Raw genomic sequence first — 23,906 nt, forward strand, 5'->3', positions numbered from 1 at the left:
TACGCATCTCTTTCCAGTATCACAAAAATAGCTCCAGAGAGAAGCAGACCAGTCAAGAACATGGTTAGGGCAGAACCTCTGACAGGAAGCATTAGCTAAGCTGGACTATACATCATATTAATTGTGAAGTTCCCATGAACAACAACATTTCATATATAGTCAGCAAAATTATACCTTTAAAGGAGCCACATCTAATTCAGCATCTGTTTTCTTCTTTAAAAGATCATCAAACTGAAAGAAATGGAAACGTGTTTATGAATGGCTGTGTGGCATCCATGTTTTCTAGTGTGTTCAGTGAGAATATGCATACAAGGATATATTCATGATTACTCCACTGATGCTTAATTGGGGAAATAAGAATTTCACATTATCACTGTCAAGTTTCAAACAAATATAAAATACATTATTCTATTTGTGATTTTACATACTGTATTTGAATCAAAATATCTATCTGGAATAGCATACCTCAAATAAGTACCTTACATGCAGCTGCTCAATAATTTAGAAATATCTTGAGAAAATAAATTATAACTTAATACACTGAAAGAATATCTAAAACCAGAACTATGCTTGTTCATTGCTCTCATTTGTATTCTTTCTTTAAGCACCAATTGATTGCAATCTGTGCAATGGACGTTTACTTACAACAGCTACACCTTGTGGACACATTCTATCACTAACTCATAAATCCCTATATTGATGTTAAGTATGAAGTGGGCCCCGCCCCTCGCTTCATATTTTGTTTGTTTCTTTCTTAAAATGCCTGTATAAGATCGTGACAATCAAATGTATGCGAGTCACACAGCAGGCATGGCAGCCCATTTCCTAAAACTCATGTCTACTTGAATTTGATTTGTAATCTTCTTGCAATTAGTACTGAGAGGATATTACCTGCTGTCTGATGTCATCATACTGAGACTTGAGTCCCTGCACGACTGCGCTCCAGTCCTCTACTTTACTGAGCTCGTTCTTCAGGGCGACGTTCTGTGCTCTCAGCTCTTTCTCACACGCGGTCTAGAAGGAGGAGTCGACAACATTAGCAGGGAATTCAAGTAATCTTTGCAATATTAGATTAAGAGATTAGAAATTAGAAGAGATCTGGACAAAAATTTTCCAGATTAATATTTTACATCTTTATCTTTGGGAATTTATTCAATTTACTAAATTGTATATTTTATATTGTATATAAGTAATAAAAACAACACAGTACTGATGGGGTAATACAAGGGTCTGATCACGGGTCGGTGGCCACCTTTGCACTGAGCTGTTCCTGTAGGCTTTCCTCCAAATCAGTTTGTTCTTTGAGCTGGGACTTCAATTCCAAGACTCCCCCGCACACACGGTCTAGTTCAGCTGTTCCTTTTTCCAGTTCATTTATCTGAAAAACATCCACGGTCAACTTCCTTTGTGAAAATGGTGACTTTGTAATTATAATGAGTATCCTGGAATCGTAAATATATTTTCAGAGATACTACAGGAGAAAAAAACAAGTCTGTGGCTAATAAATATTGATGAAAACTAACTTGTATTAAAAATAGAGCACCAGGACAAAACCATTTTCAAAACTTCGTAATACAATACCTCATTTCGTAGTCGTGCATTCTCGGTCTTCACCCTTTCTGCCTCTTTCACAGATTCTCTCATTCTTTTCACCTCATTCACAGCTTGGCTCAGTTTTTTCATGGCTTCCTCTCGTTTAGTCTCAGCTAGACCCATGTCTCGGTACCACTTCTGTGCCTAAAAGACAGTGAAGTATTGCCACAGAAGATAATCTCTCAGACTGATATGTATCATTACTGTTTGTTTATTTTTACTTGAGGAAACCTGCATGTAGTTTCTATATTGAGCAGGGTTGTTCGCTGCTTTGGTGGTGATGGCATCAAGTGTGTTTGTTTTTCCAAACAGGAAGACATTTTAGATGATTTACTGGTTACAGAATGAGGAGAAAAAAAAGAAAAAAAATCAATACCCTTGTTAAAATGTATCATACCTCCATTTTAGTCTTTTCCAGTATCTTCTCAGACTTCTCCAGTTCTGCAACTGTGTTTTCCAGCTGAGTTCTTAAGTTCGCATTCTCTTCAATAATACTAAACTGATAAATGGAAAAATGTTAATCAAATTACTGCCAAGAGTAGGTTTCAAAATACAAGCTGTCCCTCCACTACACTAATGTGTACATATTCATAGTTTAATGTAGCCATTCTAAAACAACACTGACATATAGCATTTGCACATGACCAGTGTCACTTTGGTATAACTAAACATGTGATATGCTTCAATTAACTATAAGTAAACTAAAACTATAGTGCCATAAGAAAATATAATATTTCTTCATATTATATTAGGGTATATGGGTTTAATTAACATGTCTATGGAAAAGGAAACAGAAAAGCCACATATTAAACACAGCTTTAATTTGCTAAGAAATCTGTGTCTGTCCCAGATTCACTGTTTTATAACTATAAAACAGTGGCATGGTTTCAATCACATTGTATACATTTACCTCGTTTTCCTTTTGAGGTTTTCCTACATGTTTCTTCTCTTCAGCATCTTGATTGAGTTTCAGGTCTTCGATACGATTCAGGAGCTTCCCATTTTCTTTCCTTAGTAAGTCAATTTCTCCCCTCAGGTCAGATTCTCTCGCAATCGATTGCTTCTCACGATTTTCGAAGTTCACAACCTTTTCCAACAGCTCTTTATTTTGGGCCCTGATTGTATTAATTGCACTCTCTCTTTCTTTCAGGATTTTGGCATGCTCGCTCTGCATATCAGCCAGTTCTCTTTCAATTATTTTGTTCTCTCCATGAAGATGCACCACTTCATCAGCAAGCTGCTCAATTGCACCCTGCAGATCTGACAGTTTTTTAGAGATGGTCTCAGGTTTATCTTGGTGTGTCCCAAACTTCTCAGTAGGCTTACAGGCTTCCTGCATTTGAGCTATCTCCTGGACACTGTTGTCTTTCCCTTCTTGGATTATCTTGGAACTGTTGTTGATATCTTCTTGTTGCTCATGTATATTGTAAACAGGATTGCTGTTTTTTTCAGTTAAAGTTTCCAGCTGGACTAAGCAATCCTTGATTTTGTTTCCTGCAGAAACATCTTTCACTTTATATTTAAGCTTTACAGTTAAGTTAAGCAAATGTTCTACTTCTATTTGCAACTCTTCAACAGTCTTAGAGTACAAGGTATTATCTTCTTCTAGTTTTGCAATACATATCTGTTGCTGTTTTTTCTCTTCTTGTAACTGCCTGAGAATCTCAGAGCTTTCTTCTAGATTCTTGTTTAGTTGAACATTCAGGACAGAAATCTCTTCAATCTTTGCTTGAAGTTCCAAAACAGTACGAGAGTTCAGCTTACTCTTGTGTTCCAGTATTGAAATACGCTGTCGGAGTTCAATTTTCTCTTCCTGGAGGCCTAGGACCTCCCTAGAACTCTTTCTGAGGTTCTCCTGGAGGTCAAGAATCACATTTGAATCATTTTCCATCTTTTTCTGGAGCTCAGATATTATGCAGGATGATTTGCTATTGCCTTCCTTAAGCTTGGAAATATTCTCCTGATGCTTTACAATTTCTTCATTCAATTTTGCCATTTGACACTCATGAACCCCTTCGACATGTGAAATCTGATTAAGAAGTTCTTCATTGCATTTTCCAAGGACTTTGTTTTCTTGTCTCCAATTATTTTTTAATGTTTCCAGCTCCAAGTCACTTTCGCTTTTCTCCGTTTCTCCTTCCTCAGAAAACTCCAGCATGTGCCTCTCCATCGCACTTAATTTCTGTTGCAGTTGGACATTCATCTCAGTCAGTTTGTGTATTGCATCATCTCTACTGATCAAAGAGCTCTCCATCTCATCTTTCTTAATCTTGAGACTTTGAACTTCAGCTTCCAAATTCAGTATAGTTTCTTGGAGTGATTCAGGTCCCAAAGCTGGGGATTCAGCTTTAACAAAATGACACGAGCAACAAGAATGTTCCAGCATAATCTGGTTATTCCCCACAGTGTTGCAGTCGACATCTATGGTTTTGGTGACTAGGGATATTAAATTGGTGTTCTGTGTTTTGTGGTCCACAAGTTTTAACAGGTCTGGCTGGGACTGGATTACTATAGTCTCCTTATGTTTGGACAGAGACCTTTCATCTTCATGTCTAGTCTCTTCTGCCCCTTGGCTATGGTTATGAATCCATAGTCTAGAAAGAGCTGTACTTTCATGCTCTGCAAATGAACCAAGCAGCAGGGCTAGCTTTGATTGGGTCTCCAGTTCTTTGAGGCTTGACTTGACCTACAACAAATTAAGAGACATATACCATGAAAATGATTGCCTGCACTTATTTGTTCATTAGTGTTATATATATGTAACAAATACAGACTTTCCTGTTACACTGTTATTCCATAAAAGCGATAAATACAAGTAATAGCCTTCCCTCATCTTTGTCAGTATTTGTTTTTATATACACTTGGTATAATGCTTGAATGTTAAACAGAACTGAATATAACATTGCTATATATATATGCATGCAGATTTACTGTTCCAGTCATTCTAATTCCAGGGAAGGAACACTACTGTACATATTGTTTCAGTCTAAAGGCACTGAGGATTATCAACAAGCAATCTTTCTATTTATTTCTATTTAAAGAAACACTTGAAAGACAAAATTATGGAGTTTGTGTTTGAATGTTCCAAATCGCCACAATATGTAAAAATTACATCCTTCTCCTTAGTTACCTGCTCTACATCGCCACACCGAAGAGCCTGCATGATCTCTGGAAGGGGCCTGGAGTTGTTTTCCAGCAAAGGAAATACAGACCGTCTCAATAGGTCTTCACACGAACACTGACGTGAACACCCGGACTGAGGAATCAATTCTGTAACAAAAAAGTGTGATAATACATTTTTGAAAAAATCTCACACCACACCTGCTTATTCTTAAAGCCACATTATACCGATTGCCAATGTATAGAGGCCAGATCATCAATGTAACCGAGACATTTTCCCAAGTTCACTTACAGGTTTACTCATATGGGCGTTCTCCGAGAGCTGTGCAGGCGTGCTCAACACTAATATTAATGTAACAGGAGACTGAATATCCATTTCAATACAACATTAAATTAAGACTTTATGCATATACTCACTGGCAATGGCGAGAGCCTCTTTGATGCACTCGGTCACTGAAGGGGTCTGAACTGCTTTATTCCTGGACTGATCCAGAATGGCATCCCATTTCAACTGCTGCAGCTCCTCTCTGAACACAACACCACCAGTCTGAGGAAACAGCTTTATTAACACCCTGAGGCACACTACAGCACTGAAGCTAATTATTGCACAAAGTGTAACTGTCTCATTTTAACAAAACACATTGTATTTAATTAAACAATTTCCTAAATACTTTAACATTCTCTAAAGCGTATAATTACACAATCAGTTATTAACATTTTTACACTAATTCCCTAAATGCTATTTAATTCAAAGCTGTAAAAGAACAATACACATCACTTCATGGACTAATTTATTTAATAGAAAGACTAAAGACTTCAGCTGGATCAATGTATTACTTTACTGAACACAGAGAGTTACCAGGAACTTTACAATGATGAAACTACTATATCAGAAGACAGGGTGAGAAATCACCCGTGTTTGCTTCCTTGATTAGTAACCAATGATTACCTCAAGCTGAGATTTCAGATATTTCAGCGAACTCTTCAAATGTGTGTGTCGGCTCTCTAAGTCCTGTTCTTCCTTAAACACACAAAATATATCGATCATTTAAAATTATGTTAAATCAATAACAATATAAACACAACAGGCAGGGGTTTACTAGACCTCAAATGCTTTTCAAAATTATTATGTAGAGATATAGTGACTTCATGCTATATTTAAAAGGTTATAATCATAAGGTTCTGCCAAATGATTCCTTTTCAAGTACATTTACTAAAGAACAAGTTTTTTTTATTAGTACTGTAGGAGTTTGTCTTAGCAAATAAGATGTAATTATTTTTTTAAAAGAACGAAAACTTGCAATCACTATTATAATTTTCTTTTAAGACGTTCAAACTCCATTTGCAGCTCTACAATGAAAATCTATATTTAGTGCATTAACATTATTATATTGTGTGTTAAACACATTACTCAGTAAATCATACTAACCATGAATTCTGTGATGGTGTTATACAGCCTATTCAGCTGATTAGACTTCAAAGAGTCCTAAAGGAGACAAAACGGATATAGTTATCAATCACATCTTTAAGATGGTAGCCATCGAGGTAGTTCAGGAACCAAATAAGCACACACAGAGTACATGTAACACAGTAGGGTGTAGAAGCCTGGAAATTATGCTTTTACTTATGCAATGCAATGTATTCAAATCAATGTGTGGAGCAAGGATATGAGCGGTGATTCGGTTCCAGGGTTCCTCAATGGCACCCTGTTGTCTCTGTCACATAAAGTGTTCAGCCAGGCAGCCTGGCGCAGCTGTCAACGCTTCTGTACATCTCGTTTGTGTATAGTATAGCAGTAATGTTTTATGTGTTCAAACCACTTTATGACTTGAGAAATAACTGTTAAATTCATCCCTTTTAATTCCAGGGCTAAAAAACATGTTTGAAAATATTATGCATCCAAAAATCCAATCACAAATTGTTTAGGAATGTGATTATCCCCAGCTACTTTTGGCCTATTCAATATTTTCACAATACTTGTGTATAATGAGAGAGAGTTTCTATTTGCTCTAATTTTGGGTATTGCAACTGTCAGAACTGTACAAAAACCTATTACATGTTCTACAAGCTGTGTGTTACATGATACAAACATAAAAACACATGTTGTAAAAATGGATGGAAGCACATTCTCCACAAACATGGATACAAGCCATCCCAGCCTCTAATCAGCAGGGATTATATTGAAAAAGAAAAGTGACTGGCACAGCATTGGTAAGTACAGAGGGATATAAGCTTCTCTCCAGTTAATGTGCTTAACATTCCTGAATTGTGTTGAACTTTGGACATTTTAATCATTCCTGTAGGGGATCTAGGTTATTAATCTTCTTGACATTAAAGCTAAAAAACAAAAAACTAAAATTGTGATTGTAATTAGCTCTTTTACATACAGATTTCACATCATATTTGTGATTAACATTCTACATTACACTACAAGTGACATGTGTTTTGATTTAATCCCAGTCCCATAGTTGATTTCATGACACATGGTATGTAAAATCAAACACGAAAACAAACGTGATGCATCAAGGTATAAAAAAGTAATCATATTTTCTCTCAATACTCTGCTAAAGGCTGGGATGGATCCATTGAATACAAATCACTCGGCAACACTTTGATCTCCGTTACCTGCAGCGCCTCACTTAGTCTCGTAACAAACACGTCCCTCAGCTCCTCGAGCTTCATTACCCTAATGGCATACTGGTAACAGGTCTTATCAAAGCTAAGCTGCAGCTCCTCAAGCTCACTAAGGACCCGTCTGTATTCCTGCCGTGCACTTTCCTGCTCTCTCTGTGCTTGCAGCATCTGGTCTTGAGCAGCCTCTAACTGCTGCTCTAAGACATTTACAGTCTTCAAAAGAGACAGCAAGTCCTTTGTCAGTCCTTCATTGATTCTTTGGGTGTCTGTGCAGCTGCTGTGCTCTTGTCCCACAGCCGCTACATTGGGAGAGTTCTCTTCCCCCTTGAAACTCTCTCTCAGTCTCACAGGCTCTTCTCTTATGTTTTTACACTGAATGTTTATGCTTTCTATGGCCTGAAAAATAGAATGGAGTCAGTCATATGCTCTCTATTAACAATACGCATGTGTGGTGGGGAAAGAATTAAGTCAGGCATTACCTGAATCTGTCAGACAAATATATAATCAATTTGCTGGCACACTTTCTAAACTGGGTCTGGCTCTGAGTTTTACAACTGCCTCAACAGCCGACTTCATTGCTGTCAGGGTAATTTTCTATGTTCTTTCATGGTCTCCTCATCACCCATTCAAACAAAACAGTTGAATACGACTGTACAGCTGCATATTAATTAGACCAAAAAGAACAATTTGCTGAAAAATAAGCAAATTAATCTGTAATATTTTTAAAATGCAAAGAAAATCACCCTTAAACAACAGCGCAGTGTGAACGCATTTATAACAGCAGTCCCTACCGGCTTTCAGTCCATCTTTCCTTTCATATTAATTTAATCCACTATCACCCTAAAATAGCATTAACAATTAGTAACTAACCCTTAGCCTTATTAGTTGTGAAATCTATCAAGAAGCCTGATCAGATTAAACCTTCTCAGACAGCTGTTCATCTGCATGTCAGGGCTGCAGCCGATGTGGATATGTACTGGACTAGCTTTCATTTGTTATGCATGTAAGGAGACAAAGGTAACTGTGATAAAAGTAATATTCTCCAGGGGCCTTTACATCTGAAAAGGGCCAAAATAGAAGATGTCAGCTGCCAGGAAATGGTGATGCACCTTTTTTTTGCTTAAAATGTTTGTGTAATGTATGTATTGTATATGCACCTGTTCTCTACTGAAATAAATAAATCCATAAATAAAAATGAAAACACTGTGTACATTGTAGGTGCTGTGAATAATTGTACATCTTTACTATGCAATTCAATGGAATAATGCTTACCACAGCATCGCTATCAAGAGCAGTACGTTGTTGGCTTCCAGACTCAGTCTTGGTTGGGTTTCCTCCTGCCATGGAATCACTCTCTTCCCTCACCTCAGGGATCATTCTGCGGAGGCGCTCATTCTCCTCTGCCAGCTCCTCCACTTCCTCCAGGAGGCCGCTTTCCGAGAGTTTCAGTTCATGAATTCGGGAGCGGAAGTCCTCCAGCTTCCTGCTGAGAAACTCCTCATTATCCTCGGCTTCCTGTAGTCGGTCCTTCAGCTCCCTCCTCTCCATGTGGCTGGCTTCCTCTCTCTCCAGCAAGTTCTTCAAATCCTCCTGCAGGCTGTGGATGTATCCCTTTATGCGGCTTTCACTGTCTTCAAAGAAATAAGTCATCCTGATCTCTGCATCAAACTCTGCCGGGCCCTGGCCTCTTCCGGAGGCGCCGGTTTCGGGGTCTTGCCTCTCCAGCTCGGTTCTGAGAAGCGCCGCCGTGGCCGTCAGGTCAATCACCTCTCTCTCCATCTTGAAGATCTGGCCCTGAAGGCTGTGCTCCCGCTCCTTCATCAGGGCTAGTTTCTGTTGCACCTTCTGCTTGTAGTGCTCAAAGTACTCGGACTGCTTCTTCATCTCTTCTTCCTTCATTTTGATCTGGCTCTGAAAGCGACGGATTTTCTCCTTCAAAGCTCTCTCTGATTTGTCCTTCTCCGATACCTGTAAAATGACAAATATGATGTCCATATTTTGCGTTCAAGAACTTGCAAATGTCAAACCAACGTTAAGCTGCTATCAAAGTTCTGAACTTGCGATTTTAAATTTGATGGTAGATCGACGTTTCAAATTAATCTGTCCCTACGGAATCTGAAGAGAACACACATTTTCTGAAAATCACAGAAAACTAGATGTGGGACTGTAGCCACCTGAAAAATAATGGGCTAATTAAAATGGATCAAGATATTATTCTACAATATTTACCTTACTCAAAATTGTACATCAGGGACATATTTTGGCCTGTACGCATTTTAAAAACAGAAACGTGATCTCTGTCCTTACCATGCTCCTCATTTCCTCCCTGAGCATCTGTAGTTTCTCATCTTGTCTTTGTCGGGGGGCGATGGGGGACACTGACTTGGTACTGAGATCATCCACCTTGACCAGGAGATTCTTTTCAGAAATTTCCAGTTCTTTAATTCTGCCCAATGGATACATATTTTTTTAATAGCAAACGGCAGCCATATATTTACCATCTAGAAACTACCAGATCTTAAGCCACTAACAGAATCAAGAATATTATTATTAACGTCATAACTGAGTTCCATATGCATAACTAAAGGTTTAAAAGACAAGAAAAAAGGAACAGATTAGACTTTTTTAAATCTGTGAACTAAATATTCCAAAGCACTAGTAGATACTTCCATGTTTACTTTAGATAAATACATGCCCCGTTTGTTCTATTGTTTATTATTGTACATAAGTGTGCAAAGATATATTTAAATCAACATATGAAGCAAAATACATTATGATATATATATATATCATAATGTATTTTGCTTCATATGTTGATATATATATATATATATATATATATATATATATATGCACACTATTCAAGCCCTGCTTCCTTGGAATGCAGTGTAAACAACTTTAATTAATCTCCAGAGACCTGAGACAGACAAGCCGGTGAGACCCCCCCAGTTGTTTCTCTTTACCGGTTCCTTAGCGCCGCCTCAGACTCGCAGAATGTGTTGACATTGTTGCGCAGGCTGTTCTCCAGCACCTTCACCCTCTGGGAGAGGAGCAGGAACTCTTGGTTGACCATCGGTTCTTCAGGTGGACTGCCACTCCTCTCTTGCTTTGCCTCCTCCAAGTCCTGGAACGACCAGCAGGTATCAATCTTAAAATTCACGTTGAAAACCTCTCCTGCCTCAGAGCTGGGAGCTGGGAGGCTGGAACAGAACTCCTCAATTCTCTGCACAGAGGACTCCATAAGTCCAAATCTGCAGCTGCAAATGCCTGAGGATGTTTTCCTGTCACACTTGCCATGACATTTACCAGGCCTGTGTGCAGACTGTTCAAGTACAGAAGTCAACCTACACTGTCAGATCCCCTTTGTTCAGTGAAGGTGTCTCAATAATAGATGACAGAAAGGAGAAGCTTGTCTACTATTCGCCACACAAAACCCATGCATTATGAATAAGCCTCTCAGATTACCCTGTGACTCCCTGCAGTATATAAGAATGGAAATTAATTCCTGCACAAGTAGTATTTCCAAACTTACCAATTTTTCCTCTCAAGCATTTAAAAATAGAAAATAAAAAGAGGATTCAGGGATTCCCCCTCCTGATAAAACTACACATTCATATGAAACTAATACAGCTGCATTTACAGGTCCATTGCACAATGTTGTGTTGTTCATAGTGGTGAAAGTGAAGACAAAGCTTCAACATTTGTGGAGTATATCTGCAATGGAAAAATCACAACCACAACTATATAATTTGAACAAATTACTTGTTCTGATCAATACATTTATGTTGACCTCTTATACCTGTGGCTCCCCAGGACAAAGACTAATCATTTACAATTTTGTCTCTTCTGTATTATTTGTATTTTTTCCTTAGTTATCATGTGTTTGTACAATCAATTTATTTTTCACTGTACTTTTACTCCATAACATGACTTGTAAAAGATGATTCTTAATATAAAAACAGACCTTTGAACTAACCTTCACATAGATAACTGTGGTAGATCAAAAGCTAATGATGCCAGAAAGAATGGACTTGAATGTATTATTTATCACACATTATTACTATCTAAGCAACCTTTACTGTCTCAGTGTCATCAGAAGGTGAGACATGTTGTTTCTAATGACTAACCATTTGATGTTGTGTCTATACTTGGCAAGATGAAGCCCGGTCAATTTAAAATCCAAAAGGTGTTTTATACTTATTCATTATATTTGCAAACCAAACATTACAGTATCAACATACAGCTCTGGTAAAAAGTAAGAGACCACTGCAAATTTGTCTTAAATCAGCATCTCTACATGTATGGCAGTCATTCCATTCCATTCATATTTCTATTTGGAATTTGGGAGAAATGTTGTCAGTAGTTTATAGAATAAAACAAAAATGTTCATTTTACCCAAACACATACCTATAAATAGTAAAACCAGAGAAACTGATAATTTTGCAGTGGTCTCTTATTTTTTCCATCATGATATAAAGTCACTCACCTGTAGTAAGCTTTTCACTTTTGCCTCTAATTCAGTTTCTTGCTCTTGTAGTCTTCTTAGGGTCTTATCTTTCAGACTCAGCTGGTTGTTCACAGTGTGCAATGCCTGCCTTTCTCTTGTTATTGCTTCCTCTAAAGATGTCACATGCTGAGACTGCTCTAAGAGCTGAGCTTCTAGCACTCTATTCCTCTGCTGAAGTGTGGATTCCACTTGTTTCAGCTTATTCTCTTTTTCCTCCACCAACTGAAAATCCCATTTCAGCTTTTTATAATGATCATCAGATGCTTCGAACTCTCTCACCTTCTTCCTCAACTGCATGTCAAGGTTTTGCCTGTCTTTCAGCCAAGCAGCCTCCTTCATTTCAAAGTCTACGGTTAACTTTTTCAGCTCTGACAACAGACTAGCAATTTCTTTCTCCTTCATGGCACCCAGAGCCTCAAGCTGTTCAATTTTGTCCCTCAGTTTGGACTCAAAGCTTGAATTTTCAAACTCCAGCCGATTGATCCTCTCTTTCAGTAGTTTTATTTCAACCCTTCTGTCCTTCTCATGTTGTTCATAGTTGGAGCATTTCACCTTCCACCTGTGGACCTCATCGCTCAGGCCACGCTGCTTGGTGCCCAACTCTTCGTTGCGTAAGGACAGTCTCCTCTGCGTCTCCTCCATCTCCTTCAGCAGCTGTTCCTGGCCAGTCAACCGGCTTTGCAATTCCTGTACCGTCTCCTCTCTCATGCTCAGTAACTTCTCCATGCGTGTAATTTTGTCCTGTCCAATCTTAGCACTACCTCTCTGCATGTCTTCCAGGAGGGATTCCAGAATCCTGTTCTTTTGCTGAAGTTTTCTTTCACACTCGATTTGCAGATCAACTTTCCTCTGAACATCTTGCAAGGCACCGGTCAGCTCGACAATTTTTCGGTTCCTCTCTTCTATTTCTACTAAATATCGTGTTTTCATCCTGATTATAGCACCAACCTTGTCAATTTCAGCTGCTGCGGTTATGTCAATTTCTTCTCGGAAAACCTCTTTCTCAATAGGAACATGAACAAAAAAAGTATGGATTTCACATTGACTGTCTTTGTCATGAAGCACAGATTCATCTTGAAATGTGTCTGTATGTCGTCTTTCACTCTCACCATGAAGTTTGTTTTCCACCTGAGATCTTTGGTCTCTTTGTTCTCCCTCCCATATCTCTTGGTCAGTAATGGCTCTCTCCCGTTGTATACACGGTTTGTCAAGCTTCACCTCATTAAAAGCAACTGCTGATAGTTCGGTCAGTTCATCTATAATAACTTCACATTTATCTCTGCAATCACTCATATCCGTAATTTTCTTAATCAGGTCTTCACTTGCCTCTGTGACTTCCACTCGAATGGCATCTCTGCATTTAATTTCATTGACCACTATCTTTATATGCTTGCCATGCTCTTCCTCAAAGGTTTTCTGCTGCAGTTCTCCCATTGCCCGTCTTAAACTGTTATCTCCAGGGGTACCTTCTAACATATGTTCTACATTTTGGGCACATTCTAGATCTTTGATATCTTCATCCATTTTGATTCCTTCTTGAGTTAAAGTTGAATATTTAGGACTTTTTGTTTCCTTTGCTCACAATGCTCTTGCTTTTCATGTTTTACTTTGTTGTAAAGATAAGAGTGGTGGTAGTGAAAAAAGTCATGTTTCCTCTTATGGAACCTTTTCTTTTTATAATTGGTTAACTTTGCTTAAAAAACTGAACTCTGCTTTTTTGTGGTTTCTTCCTCAAAAGTGCAAATGTATTTAAAAAAGGCAATTTAAGACTCATGTCCATAAAAAGGGCTACAAATATTTCAGTGTCTCCGTATGAACTTAAAAATTGATATACAATACAATTTAATTCAATAATATCAGTTTACTATCCATTGCAATGTTTCTTGATGCACATGAATGTCAAAGCATTCAGCTCATCATATTCCACAAGCTCGTTTTAGTGCCTAAAGTGAAAGAAGATAGAAATATTTCTGAATAACAGTGTTCTACGTTAATTCATTAAATTAATTAAAATGCATAACATAATACAAAATACATGAAAAACTGTTAATGTATACAGTGTTTATGTGGTGTGTTTCCCTAGAATATTTCCCTTTATATTTTCTGATTACTGTTACTGAGTTACTGATTAATGGCAAGCAAAAATGTTGGTTAATAGGTATAAAGTAGCTCATAAAGCATTTTCTTAAATACTATATTTGTAAAATGTAAATATACACACACAGATACATATATATTAAGAAAATACATGTAAAAGTATAAAAAGAGGAACGTAAAGCAATAAGGTATGGTTAATTAGTAGTGTGCATATAGTGTACATGGATAAAGCTGATAGTTAATGAACTACTGGGAATCTAACTAAGGGAATTAAAGTCCAAAGTACTACTGGGAAGAATTAAGACTCCACACAGATGGTACAAGTGACTGTCTTTATGTGAAGGTTTAAATACTGCTAAACCTTTCACAGATAATCTAAACGGCAAATAACACATTATATTCTCAGATTATTTTATTGACCAGTATTACAAATGCACTAATATATTCCAAATCCTTAATGTTTATAATCAACAAGTTGTATTTTCAATAATAAAATCACTATCCAGGGATAATATTTAGCATGTATTATGAGCAGACCATAACAACATAATACAATGAAAAAGGGAAGTACAATGTGGCTTACAGATTAAACAGATTTTTTACCTGCTCTCTGACAATGTTGTCGTCTTCAAGGCCAGAGAATAAAAGCTAAGGAGAAAAATAAAAAGAGAAACAAAAACTAAAAATAATACAAAATGATAATAAATAAAACAAAAAAAGATTTCCACAGGAAAAAAGAGACAGAAGAGAAAATGAGACAAGTGTTACCAACAGTCTTGACTGGCATGAAGCTCATAAAAAACACTGTGGGCTACTCGATTAGCATACAAACCTCCTGTGATAAACAGAATAAAGAATGCCACTACACTCTTTTACATTAGTGAACAGTTATGCATATCATTAAAATTCAACAGGCAGCTCTTTATAAAGCTGCTTCTTAGGCATGTTAACAGGCTGCTTTTGTTTTAATGCCTAAATCCAGCTCAAGTCTCACAATAAACCAGCTTTCCACATTGAAAGTACATTCAATACACACATATAGTGCACCATTCAGATTGTCAAACAACCTTTGAACTGTATATAAATAAAATGTCTTATAATAATGATAAAAAAAAGCACATACAAAAAAAGCTTTACTCATCCCTTGTTCACTGGACAATACAAAACTACAGAAATTGACATTTTACATAAACCTATTTAATACATCACATACACAGTTTAAATGATTTGCTAACTGATTATTCATTAAAGAATATTTCATAAACAGAAGGCACCATTCCTTAAAAAAAGTTGTACACTTTTTGTTTTTTAACAAAATTTCAATCTTTAATTGTTAAACCTGGATTAACAGAGTGGAAAAAAAAAGAAAGTGATAGACGTTTAAAACAATACCTTTTCTTCTATTTCCTTAATTTGTCTTTTCTGGAATTCTATCTTATCCTCCAGTTCCCTTATTCTCTGTGAATCAACAAACAAGAACAAAAAAGATAAGAAAACACCCATCAAACTATTTACTACACCTCTTGAAGGTCTTAAATTATTTTGCTCTTAACGAGCATGATTATCATTGTCACATGCAGATCAGAAAATCTTTCACATGAAATTACCTTATTTTATAGTAAAGCTTGCCAGCCAGCTATTTTAAATGTTTTTTTCCAATGCAAACAAAAATGACTGTTCGTGAAACACCCTTCCAGCACACTGCCGCGCTGATGTGCCATGGGAATCACAGTTGCTACAACAACGAGCAGCAAGAACAATGGCTGAATTAATCTTCCTCACAGCTCAAACTTGAGCGGATTTGTCCCCATCTTAATATGGGATAAAAGGATCTGAGAACCCAAACTGCCGGCATTGTAGCCAAGTCTGGCAGTATAGTGAATTATGAATTACATTTTCTGATTTTTCTGACAACTGTAAAATACACTGTTATTCAACAGTAATCTCCCAAATTAATTGGTCTGAAGGTGCAAGAAAAAAAGATGCTGCTTTTACATAAAATATAGAAAGTACAGCCTTAATTTCTTGTTATCAGTATTGTGTGTGCTTTGGAAAGGGTTGTGTGTGCTTTAAGATGGGGGGAAAATGTGGTCCCAATTTGTATTCCTACAAAGTTGTGCAAGAAACAATGTCTCCGAACTGGGATTTATTTTTCTTTTACTCTGAGTCAAGTCTTTGAGGCAAGTTACAACATGCCTTGGTAATCCATACAATAAAAATACCTTTAATATTTTTTTTCCCCTTAAACAAACACTTCATATTTAAATGGTATTGTTTTTTTTTTTATATCAGTGCTCCAACTGAATTTAAAGCAATCTTTTGTTGTGCCAAACAAAGCCATTGTTTAATGAGATTTAACCCCCACCTCTACTAAAACATTTCAAATTATTAAAATCAAATTATTAAAAGCAGTGAATACAATCAAGGACATTATTTATACATGGCATTTCCTGTCCCATTTTACTGGTGTATTTGTAACATTTTATTTTCTAATTTGTTAGTTAATGTTTTATGTAATTTTAATTTCTCATTGAAACGTCTTATAGAGTAGAATACTCTATAAGAGTTTTTCTTGTTTTATTAGTCCTGTTATTGTGCACACCAACAAGATTCATTTTGATCAGCACTCTACTTATAATGTGTATGTACTAATATCATGCTACTGGATACAAAAATAAAAATAAAAACTGTGTGGTGCTCAGAATTTCAAAAAGTAAACATGGGATATAATGTATATGTTGGATGGATCCTGACATGAAACAAGGGTTGTATTCGTATTGTATCAGTATTTTATTGTATTTGTATCCGTTGTGTTCTGATCCATATTTGTATCCGTATTGTGGTGTAATGTATTCATATGCTTTGTGTGAAAAACACTGGCAGCTGAAATGTGGCAAGGGTTGTAGCACTCGTGTCCCATAAAATTAGTTTAAGTGAAATATTAAGAGATTAATCAATAGCGTAAAGCACTGTATGGCATAGACCCCAGTTTCATTAAAGGGAAGGTACACAGTATTTTCCGTCTGTCAGCTTTATTTTTAAACCACGCCATTTTTAACATATTTTAGATTATATGTATAGCAGTTTAACACAAGGGTTGCTGTTTGTGTAACTTGTGATATGCCGTTGCCCTTCAGGCTAAAAGACAAATCGTAAGTCACAAACAGAAATTACTATCTGCAGTGTTGTCATTACGATTGGGTTCAAAATGATCTATGGATGCCCTGGATCGCCTCAGTGAAGACGCATGGTGGAGCGCCAGTGCAGCGCCCTAGATTAGGAGGGCTCCAGGGAATACAGCCGTACCACTGAATGTCTCACAATCCCTTCCTAACTGGTTGCATTTTCTGCTTACTGGAAATGTCAAGGTTTCCCTTATAAAGAGTGGTGGGCATTCAAGATACTGTAGTACTGCGGATCACTAGGGTACTGTGTGCCAGACTAAAATTGACAACAATTGCAATATACCATAATGGTCCACATATTTAACAAGCCATTAGAAATCCCCAGCAAACCCAAAATCTGACTTCAAATTCTTAATGCTGTGTTGTTTAAGAAGTAGACAGCTTTGGTTTATAGATTAAACTACCTTGGATATCAAGAAATGATGCATTAGGCCATACCACAGAAAGATGTTTGGCTTTGCCTATAAAGATCTGCATCAGATGTATTATAACTGCGTTTCTGATTTACCTTTGAGATCAGTTATTCCCAAATTGAGATCTCTTGCATTAATGGCCATCTGTTTTATGCCAATTTAGACCAATTAAGTAATGTAATGTTTTGACAGTAGCTGACTTTATACCCTAATAGGATTTCCAGGTTATTGACCATTAATCTGGCATGGTTTCAGTTTTATATAACAGCAATTAAGTTGTGAACCCTCTTGACATTTTTATGATTTGACAGTTTCTATTTTACATGTGGAACAGCCCTCCCCTCACTTTAAACCCACCCAATTCCATGAACTAACTTCAAAGCTGTGCAGAATGCTAGTAAAATAAATAATTGCCTTCTTCCGAGCACAGAACTGAACCTTTACAGTTGTCTGCAATTACTATGCAGTTTTGTGCCGACAACAAATCAAGACCAGTGTGTAGGTACTGATAAGTAACCGGACATGTCTTTAACATTTACAACAGTAAACAAAGCCTGAAGGATCAAGTCTGTTAAATACTGTACAGACTACAAGCAGCTTACGTTCATGCGACAAGTACAACACAATATGCTGGGGGAAAGCAAAATAACCCCCTCAAGTGCTTTTTTTCCTCCATTACGTATACACTATGTAGCATTCGAAAGGTTTAAATTAATCTGATTAGTTCCCATTTACCTTGTTCTCAGCACTGTATGCTTGTTAGTCTGTGCTGCACAGGTCATTTTGCACAGACTCTGAACTCTGCACAACATAGTTTTAACATCACCTCTTGACTTGACTACACTATGCAAGCTCCTGTTTCAGTGGCATTCTCTTCCTCCAAGTATTAACGGGAAATAATTGTAGGAGATCAGTCTTAAAGGTAAGTATGTGATCTACAGCATCATTTTAAATACCGGGGCTTGGAGTGACAAACAATAGGGCGGGAAGGGATTGCACAAGTGCCTGGTTGAGACAGGAACAGGCTTGACTGAAGTGCTACACAAAGCTACTAACAACCTTAGTACAGAAACAGAGAAATGTGTTTACCTTGGACAACAATCTCCATTGTTTTATCATGTTAGTTTACTTAAAGACAAACAAATCTATAAAGACAGTACATTTAAATGTGTAATCTAAAATAGCAACAGCATTTTTATGGAATGAGTGTATGCAAAATGTTTTCCTCTTTGCACATAATTGCCAAAATCAAATATTCTGTGGATAAATCCTGTATGAAATCAGCATAGGATAATTCTTATCAAAGTAATAGTATTGTTCCAATCAAAGGAAACCACAGCAAACTGATTTCAAAGTACAAGTGGTAACAGATGCCAAGAAAAATCCAGCTAAATGAAGTCCATACTCAAATACTTCAACATTTAACGGGGATACTGCATCTTTTATTCACACTCCTGAGGTCTTACCTGCTGTGCCTGTTGCAAAAGCTCCGTGCGCTCCTGCAAGATCTGACTGTCAAACTCTCGGCTCTGCCTCAGAATCTGCCTCCTCAGTTTTTCCACCGCTATTCTCAGCTCCTCCTTTTGCCTCTCTGTCAAAGATTCACCCACTCTGTGGCCTGGGTCTTGCTGCAGAGCATTATACAGTGTGGCCTCCAACTCCTGGATTTTCTGGGATAATTTAGATTACATAGAAACGTTCAAATGGCAACACAAAAAAATAAATGAAAAACTATGAGTTGATCGGCACCATCATACCGATTGCATTCACACAAAAAACAGTGCACTAAAAGAAAGGAAAAAAAGTGAAAATGTCAATGAAAAATAACTAACAGTGAAACAAGATTAGACTGCACTTAGTATGTTTCTGGCCGACAGGTTGTTTCTTTAGATATTGAACATTTAATCTACATTTGAGACCGTGAATGTTGAAAAGAAAAAAAATAGTGAAAAATAAAGACAAAGCTGATATTACTTATGATTTTGCGGATCAAGTCCTTGTGTAGTCATTTTGATGGCGGAATTAAGAAACAAAAAATGCTTTTAGTCTTCTTCACCAGACACTGTAAACACTGTAAAAAGCCTAAACTGTTCTGTCAACTTTAGTCTCTCCCACTGCCATTGTTGCCACTGGTAACAAGACACAGTCTGTTCACAATGTTAATTTTTTGCTTATGACTGAAAGTTAGCATAATCATTCACAGAAAATAGGGTTAGTGCTCAATTAATACCTTGATGCAAATTTGAACGCCTTACAGAAAGTGTCCCCTCAGCTTTTATTCAGACACTTTATCAGTCTTATAAATTGCCATTATTGGCATTATCAGCCGTTCTTGGAATGACATTGATGTAAAAGATGCAGTATCCCAGTAATATAATTAGCTCACCGATTCAAACATGAATCTTATGTAAAACAAAAAACCCAACAAACAGTACATTTATACAATATCAATATTCATATCAATTTATTCAACACATTGACATAATGTTTTATGTGGAGAAAATATGGGCATACATCCTCAGAAAGCGTGTCTTTCCCTTAACATTTACAATACCACACATTTTAGCAGCTTCGGAGTTGGTGGTCTTCCCACAGAACTCAAAAATAAAACAAAGGGGTAACTAAATATCTGAATTAAGAAATAAGGCCCAACAAGAAATATATATAATAGGTTATGAACTTGACTTCCATACCATATATGCCTGGTCCAGACCTTGTTTCCTGTAATCCAGTTCCTCCTCCAGGTAGCCCTTCTGTTTACTGAACAGATCCTGGCAGAAAGCATGAGTAAAATACACTTTACTCTACTTAATCTACTGATCAGAGGGCTTCTGCATGGGGTCAAACGAAAAAGCAAATCTGAGCAACCTTGTGGTGAGGAAGTGTACTTTGCGAAGAAATAGGACTTTGCCAGGACAAGAGACCATAGTAATGTGCAAAAACATGCACAAACACTCATATTGATCTGAGGGTACAGGCATGAGTGAGTGATTGAAATAGGAAATCATAATATTGTTATATTTGAAACCACAGTTTGAAACCTCTGAGCAAATGCAGTACAGCGCTTTATGAATGAAAAGTATTTTTGGCTTGATCAATATTCATTAGAAAGCATTTATAAATAGCTAGAATGCATGACAAAATAAATTTCACTAATATTTCTTGAGGAAAAGAAAATAAGTGCACTCATAATTAGTGGAACTGTGCAATTATCCCCACAGGAACCCTGTACCCATGGATTACATAGTCAACTGCATGACCATTTACAGCTAGTTTGTGCCTGCTCTGTTTTGTCCTTCGGAAGTCATGGCATGGATTCCAAAAGATCCCATTGGATTTCCATCAGCAAACGATAAACATTTTGTGTAAGAGAACCACTTAATCATCAAGCTCACTAAAAATAAGCCAGTTCAGTTAAAGCCTCCTTGAAGAGTTGGAAAAACAGATCAAAGCAGCTGGATGAAAATAACTCAAAGCCTGATCCATGAAAATTAAACTAATCGAATCCAAAAGCAGAAGGTTCATTCTTGCCTTCACCATCAGATCCACACATTTCAGGCAAATCCTTTATGGAGAAATCGTCCCACCAGTTTTATGACAATCCAAGACATCTATTGTACTCTAGTGACATGAACTGAGTGACAGTACACTCTCAAGTGATCAGTGATTTTATCAACCCACCATGGGTAAATCATGAAACTGAAATACATTTATTAGAAGACAGTGTAGTTTGATAAACACTGCCACAGTAGCGATGTAATTAAAGCAAGCAGATTGCTGCAAAGCATTTTCAGATCAGAAATAGCTGGGTATAGTATAGTATAGTATAGTATATCTGAATTTCAAAATTTGTGGTTTTATGAAATTTAGTAATGGTTTAATTGGGACACTTAAAAGATTAGTCGAAAGGAACAAATCTCAATGTTCTAGTGAAACCTGTTATGTCAGAAAATTAAGAGGGAAATCAATAGAAACAGATGAGCATAACAGTTATTCAGGAATAAAAATAAATGTACAGAACAGCATGATGCCCAGACATGTTACCTACGGAGATGCTCCATTCTTTCACAAACCATTAAATTGTTCTGCTTCATAAGGCTCACACAAAGATAAAATTACTCCATCACTACAACTCCTATATTTGAAATACTTTCATATTAAACAAAATGGGTCAGAGTATGATGTAAACTAGATCACACTTATCAGTAATAGGTATATTTTATTAAGCATGGTTGATTGATTAATGACTCTTGGAGACAAATGTCACATGACAACAATCACACCCAGCTGGGCCTTTGTGAATGAAATGGATGGGAGGCTATTGGTTCATTCCTGTGACTTACCTTCTCATTCTCCAGATCGATCATCTTCTGAGTGAGAGCAGCTTCAGTGCTGTCAATTTGTTTTAACCACTGTATAAGAACAGACATGGCAAAAACAAAACAGATCATAGTAGTCCAGCCAGGTAAGATTTAAAAATAAAAGGGAAGATTGGACAGCATCACAGAAAACTCCCCCCCCCCCCCCCCCCATTTCTTGGAAGGGTGCGTTAACCCTTTTTCTTCACAAATAAGGAGGTTCATACTGCAAATATCTCATTACAAGGCAGCTTGTTCTGGGCCCAATCTTGTGTAGGATAAGAGCACACTAGCTAAAACACTACTTTGACTGGTGTTCATTCTTCTTGGTTGGTATGATATAGAAAAAAAAAAAAAAAAAAAGTGACCTTTCACTTGTATTAATTGTACTGTTACAATGCGAGTCCTGAGAAATTAAACCAATGCAAGGATTATAAAAAAGTATGCAAACTATACTTTTCTGCACAATTCCTTCCTCAGCTAAAACTGATTATACAAGATGTAATTAAATCACCAAAATGGCTGGGTTTATTTTACAGTATGTATATTTGAAAATGTTCACATTCACCAAAGCTCCATATAGTTATACCAGTTTGTTGAGGGGGGAAATGCAAATAAGAAAAAAAAAAAAACACAAGAAAATGTGGATTGGAGTAAGAAACTGTAGGGCCATATGTTGGATTTAGTTGTACACATTGTAAAATGTAGTGCTGCAATGTTCAGCTCATTGCAGATATCCAGGACAAGGCAACAGTCCTGCGATTTGAATTTCTAAATCCTGAAGCTTTAATCTGGGAAAAACGGGTCATATTCAACTCTGGGATTTGGGTTATCTACTTCTACAAATTCCAGAGGTTGAAAGATACAATTTCAATAGAGGTTTTTATAAAAAGCACCTATAATTCTGAGCAACAGTTAAATGCTCTAATGGATAAATGGTCTGAAACAAGACAACTACAGAGAGCTTTTGATGTTTTCATCCCTCCTGCCACCAGATGTCAGTAAAGTAACTTAAATAAGGATTTAATGCGAGCAAAGACATGGATGACCTTTTTGTTTTGAGCAACATTTGTGGTCTTACAAAATGTAAAGAGAAACATGGCACGAATGAAGTGAAATGTGAATTTGCAATTTATTTTTTAGTGCAATGCAAGAAATGAACAAAATGAACAAAGAAAAATGAATTAAACATAACGTGGGTTAAATCATCTTTATTGCACACAAAAAGGAATACAAAGAAATGGGAGAATGAATGGGTGGGGCAGGTCAAAGTGAAAGTGTACCTTTTCACAAAGAGACAGGACTGTCCCTGCCTGGATCACAGCAACCTGTTCTTCATTCCTGAGGTTCTGGAAAAGAGTGAAGTGACCACGTTACTCCTCCATAGGAACAAATGTATGGATTTGATCACCGAGAAACGGGTTTCTCAAAACAGAAATGAACAGCGTCAAATTAAGACTTAAGACATTTAGTAAAGTGCTTTAAATATGTGCTTCTAAAACATTTTACCATGTCATTTTTACTATATAGAAGGTAGGTTTATTATGGAATTATGGAAGAGGAAAGACTTACACCATTATCTCCAAGTATATCAAGTTTCTTCATTAGCTCAGGAATGACAACATCCTAAAAAGAAATAAATAAGCTTCCTGTCACTTTGATTTATATGCGATTGTTACATATATGAAAAAGGAAAGTCGGTAAGTGCATCCTTTATTTACATCCATATGTACACACAAATACACATGTATATATAAAGGCAAGTGTGGGTCTGAAGAGTGTAAAACTCCCCTAAATGTTGCAGCAACTTAAACTTGCCAACAATTATATTTTCCATAGTTGACCACTTCTTTAACAGCATTCAACAGAGTGGGGGTAAAATGATATAGTGAACCTGGCATTTAATTAGTATAAGTTTCCCTTACAGAAGGAACAATGTTGGGATTTAAAACCCATAAAAGAAAAAAAAAGGATAAAGCAGGGTCTACTTTTAGGTTGC

General features: G+C 36.8%; 2 protein-coding genes across 2 annotated transcripts in view; both read right to left on the reverse strand.

The window, feature by feature from the left end:
* The window catches only part of LOC136766329 (putative leucine-rich repeat-containing protein DDB_G0290503), a 35,841-nt gene extending 22,048 nt beyond the window's left edge, over positions 1-13,793 (reverse strand). Inside the window, exons 1-14 of the mRNA XM_066719741.1 lie at positions 11,834-13,793; positions 10,311-10,471; positions 9,655-9,793; positions 8,620-9,315; positions 6,143-6,199; positions 5,663-5,734; positions 5,131-5,260; positions 4,724-4,863; positions 2,504-4,279; positions 1,991-2,092; positions 1,582-1,737; positions 1,253-1,378; positions 892-1,014; positions 175-231 (exon numbers count right to left, since the gene is read on the reverse strand). Coding sequence (XP_066575838.1) covers positions 175-231; positions 892-1,014; positions 1,253-1,378; positions 1,582-1,737; positions 1,991-2,092; positions 2,504-4,279; positions 4,724-4,863; positions 5,131-5,260; positions 5,663-5,734; positions 6,143-6,199; positions 8,620-9,315; positions 9,655-9,793; positions 10,311-10,471; positions 11,834-13,378 — 5,280 coding nt within the window. The 5' untranslated portion in view covers positions 13,379-13,793. The remainder of the gene's footprint in view (positions 1-174; positions 232-891; positions 1,015-1,252; positions 1,379-1,581; positions 1,738-1,990; positions 2,093-2,503; positions 4,280-4,723; positions 4,864-5,130; positions 5,261-5,662; positions 5,735-6,142; positions 6,200-8,619; positions 9,316-9,654; positions 9,794-10,310; positions 10,472-11,833) is intronic.
* Positions 13,794-14,546: 753 nt separating this feature from the next.
* LOC136766530 (janus kinase and microtubule-interacting protein 1) overlaps positions 14,547-23,906 on the reverse strand; it is a 64,400-nt gene continuing 55,040 nt past the window's right edge. Inside the window, exons 15-21 of the mRNA XM_066720051.1 lie at positions 23,480-23,533; positions 23,191-23,256; positions 21,893-21,961; positions 20,243-20,320; positions 19,016-19,219; positions 15,344-15,409; positions 14,547-14,630 (exon numbers count right to left, since the gene is read on the reverse strand). Of these exons, the coding sequence (XP_066576148.1) occupies positions 14,580-14,630; positions 15,344-15,409; positions 19,016-19,219; positions 20,243-20,320; positions 21,893-21,961; positions 23,191-23,256; positions 23,480-23,533 (588 nt within the window). The 3' untranslated portion in view covers positions 14,547-14,579. The remainder of the gene's footprint in view (positions 14,631-15,343; positions 15,410-19,015; positions 19,220-20,242; positions 20,321-21,892; positions 21,962-23,190; positions 23,257-23,479; positions 23,534-23,906) is intronic.

Source organism: Amia ocellicauda, chromosome 13, assembly GCF_036373705.1.
Source record: "Amia ocellicauda isolate fAmiCal2 chromosome 13, fAmiCal2.hap1, whole genome shotgun sequence".
Classification (NCBI taxonomy): Eukaryota; Metazoa; Chordata; class Actinopteri; order Amiiformes; family Amiidae; genus Amia; species Amia ocellicauda.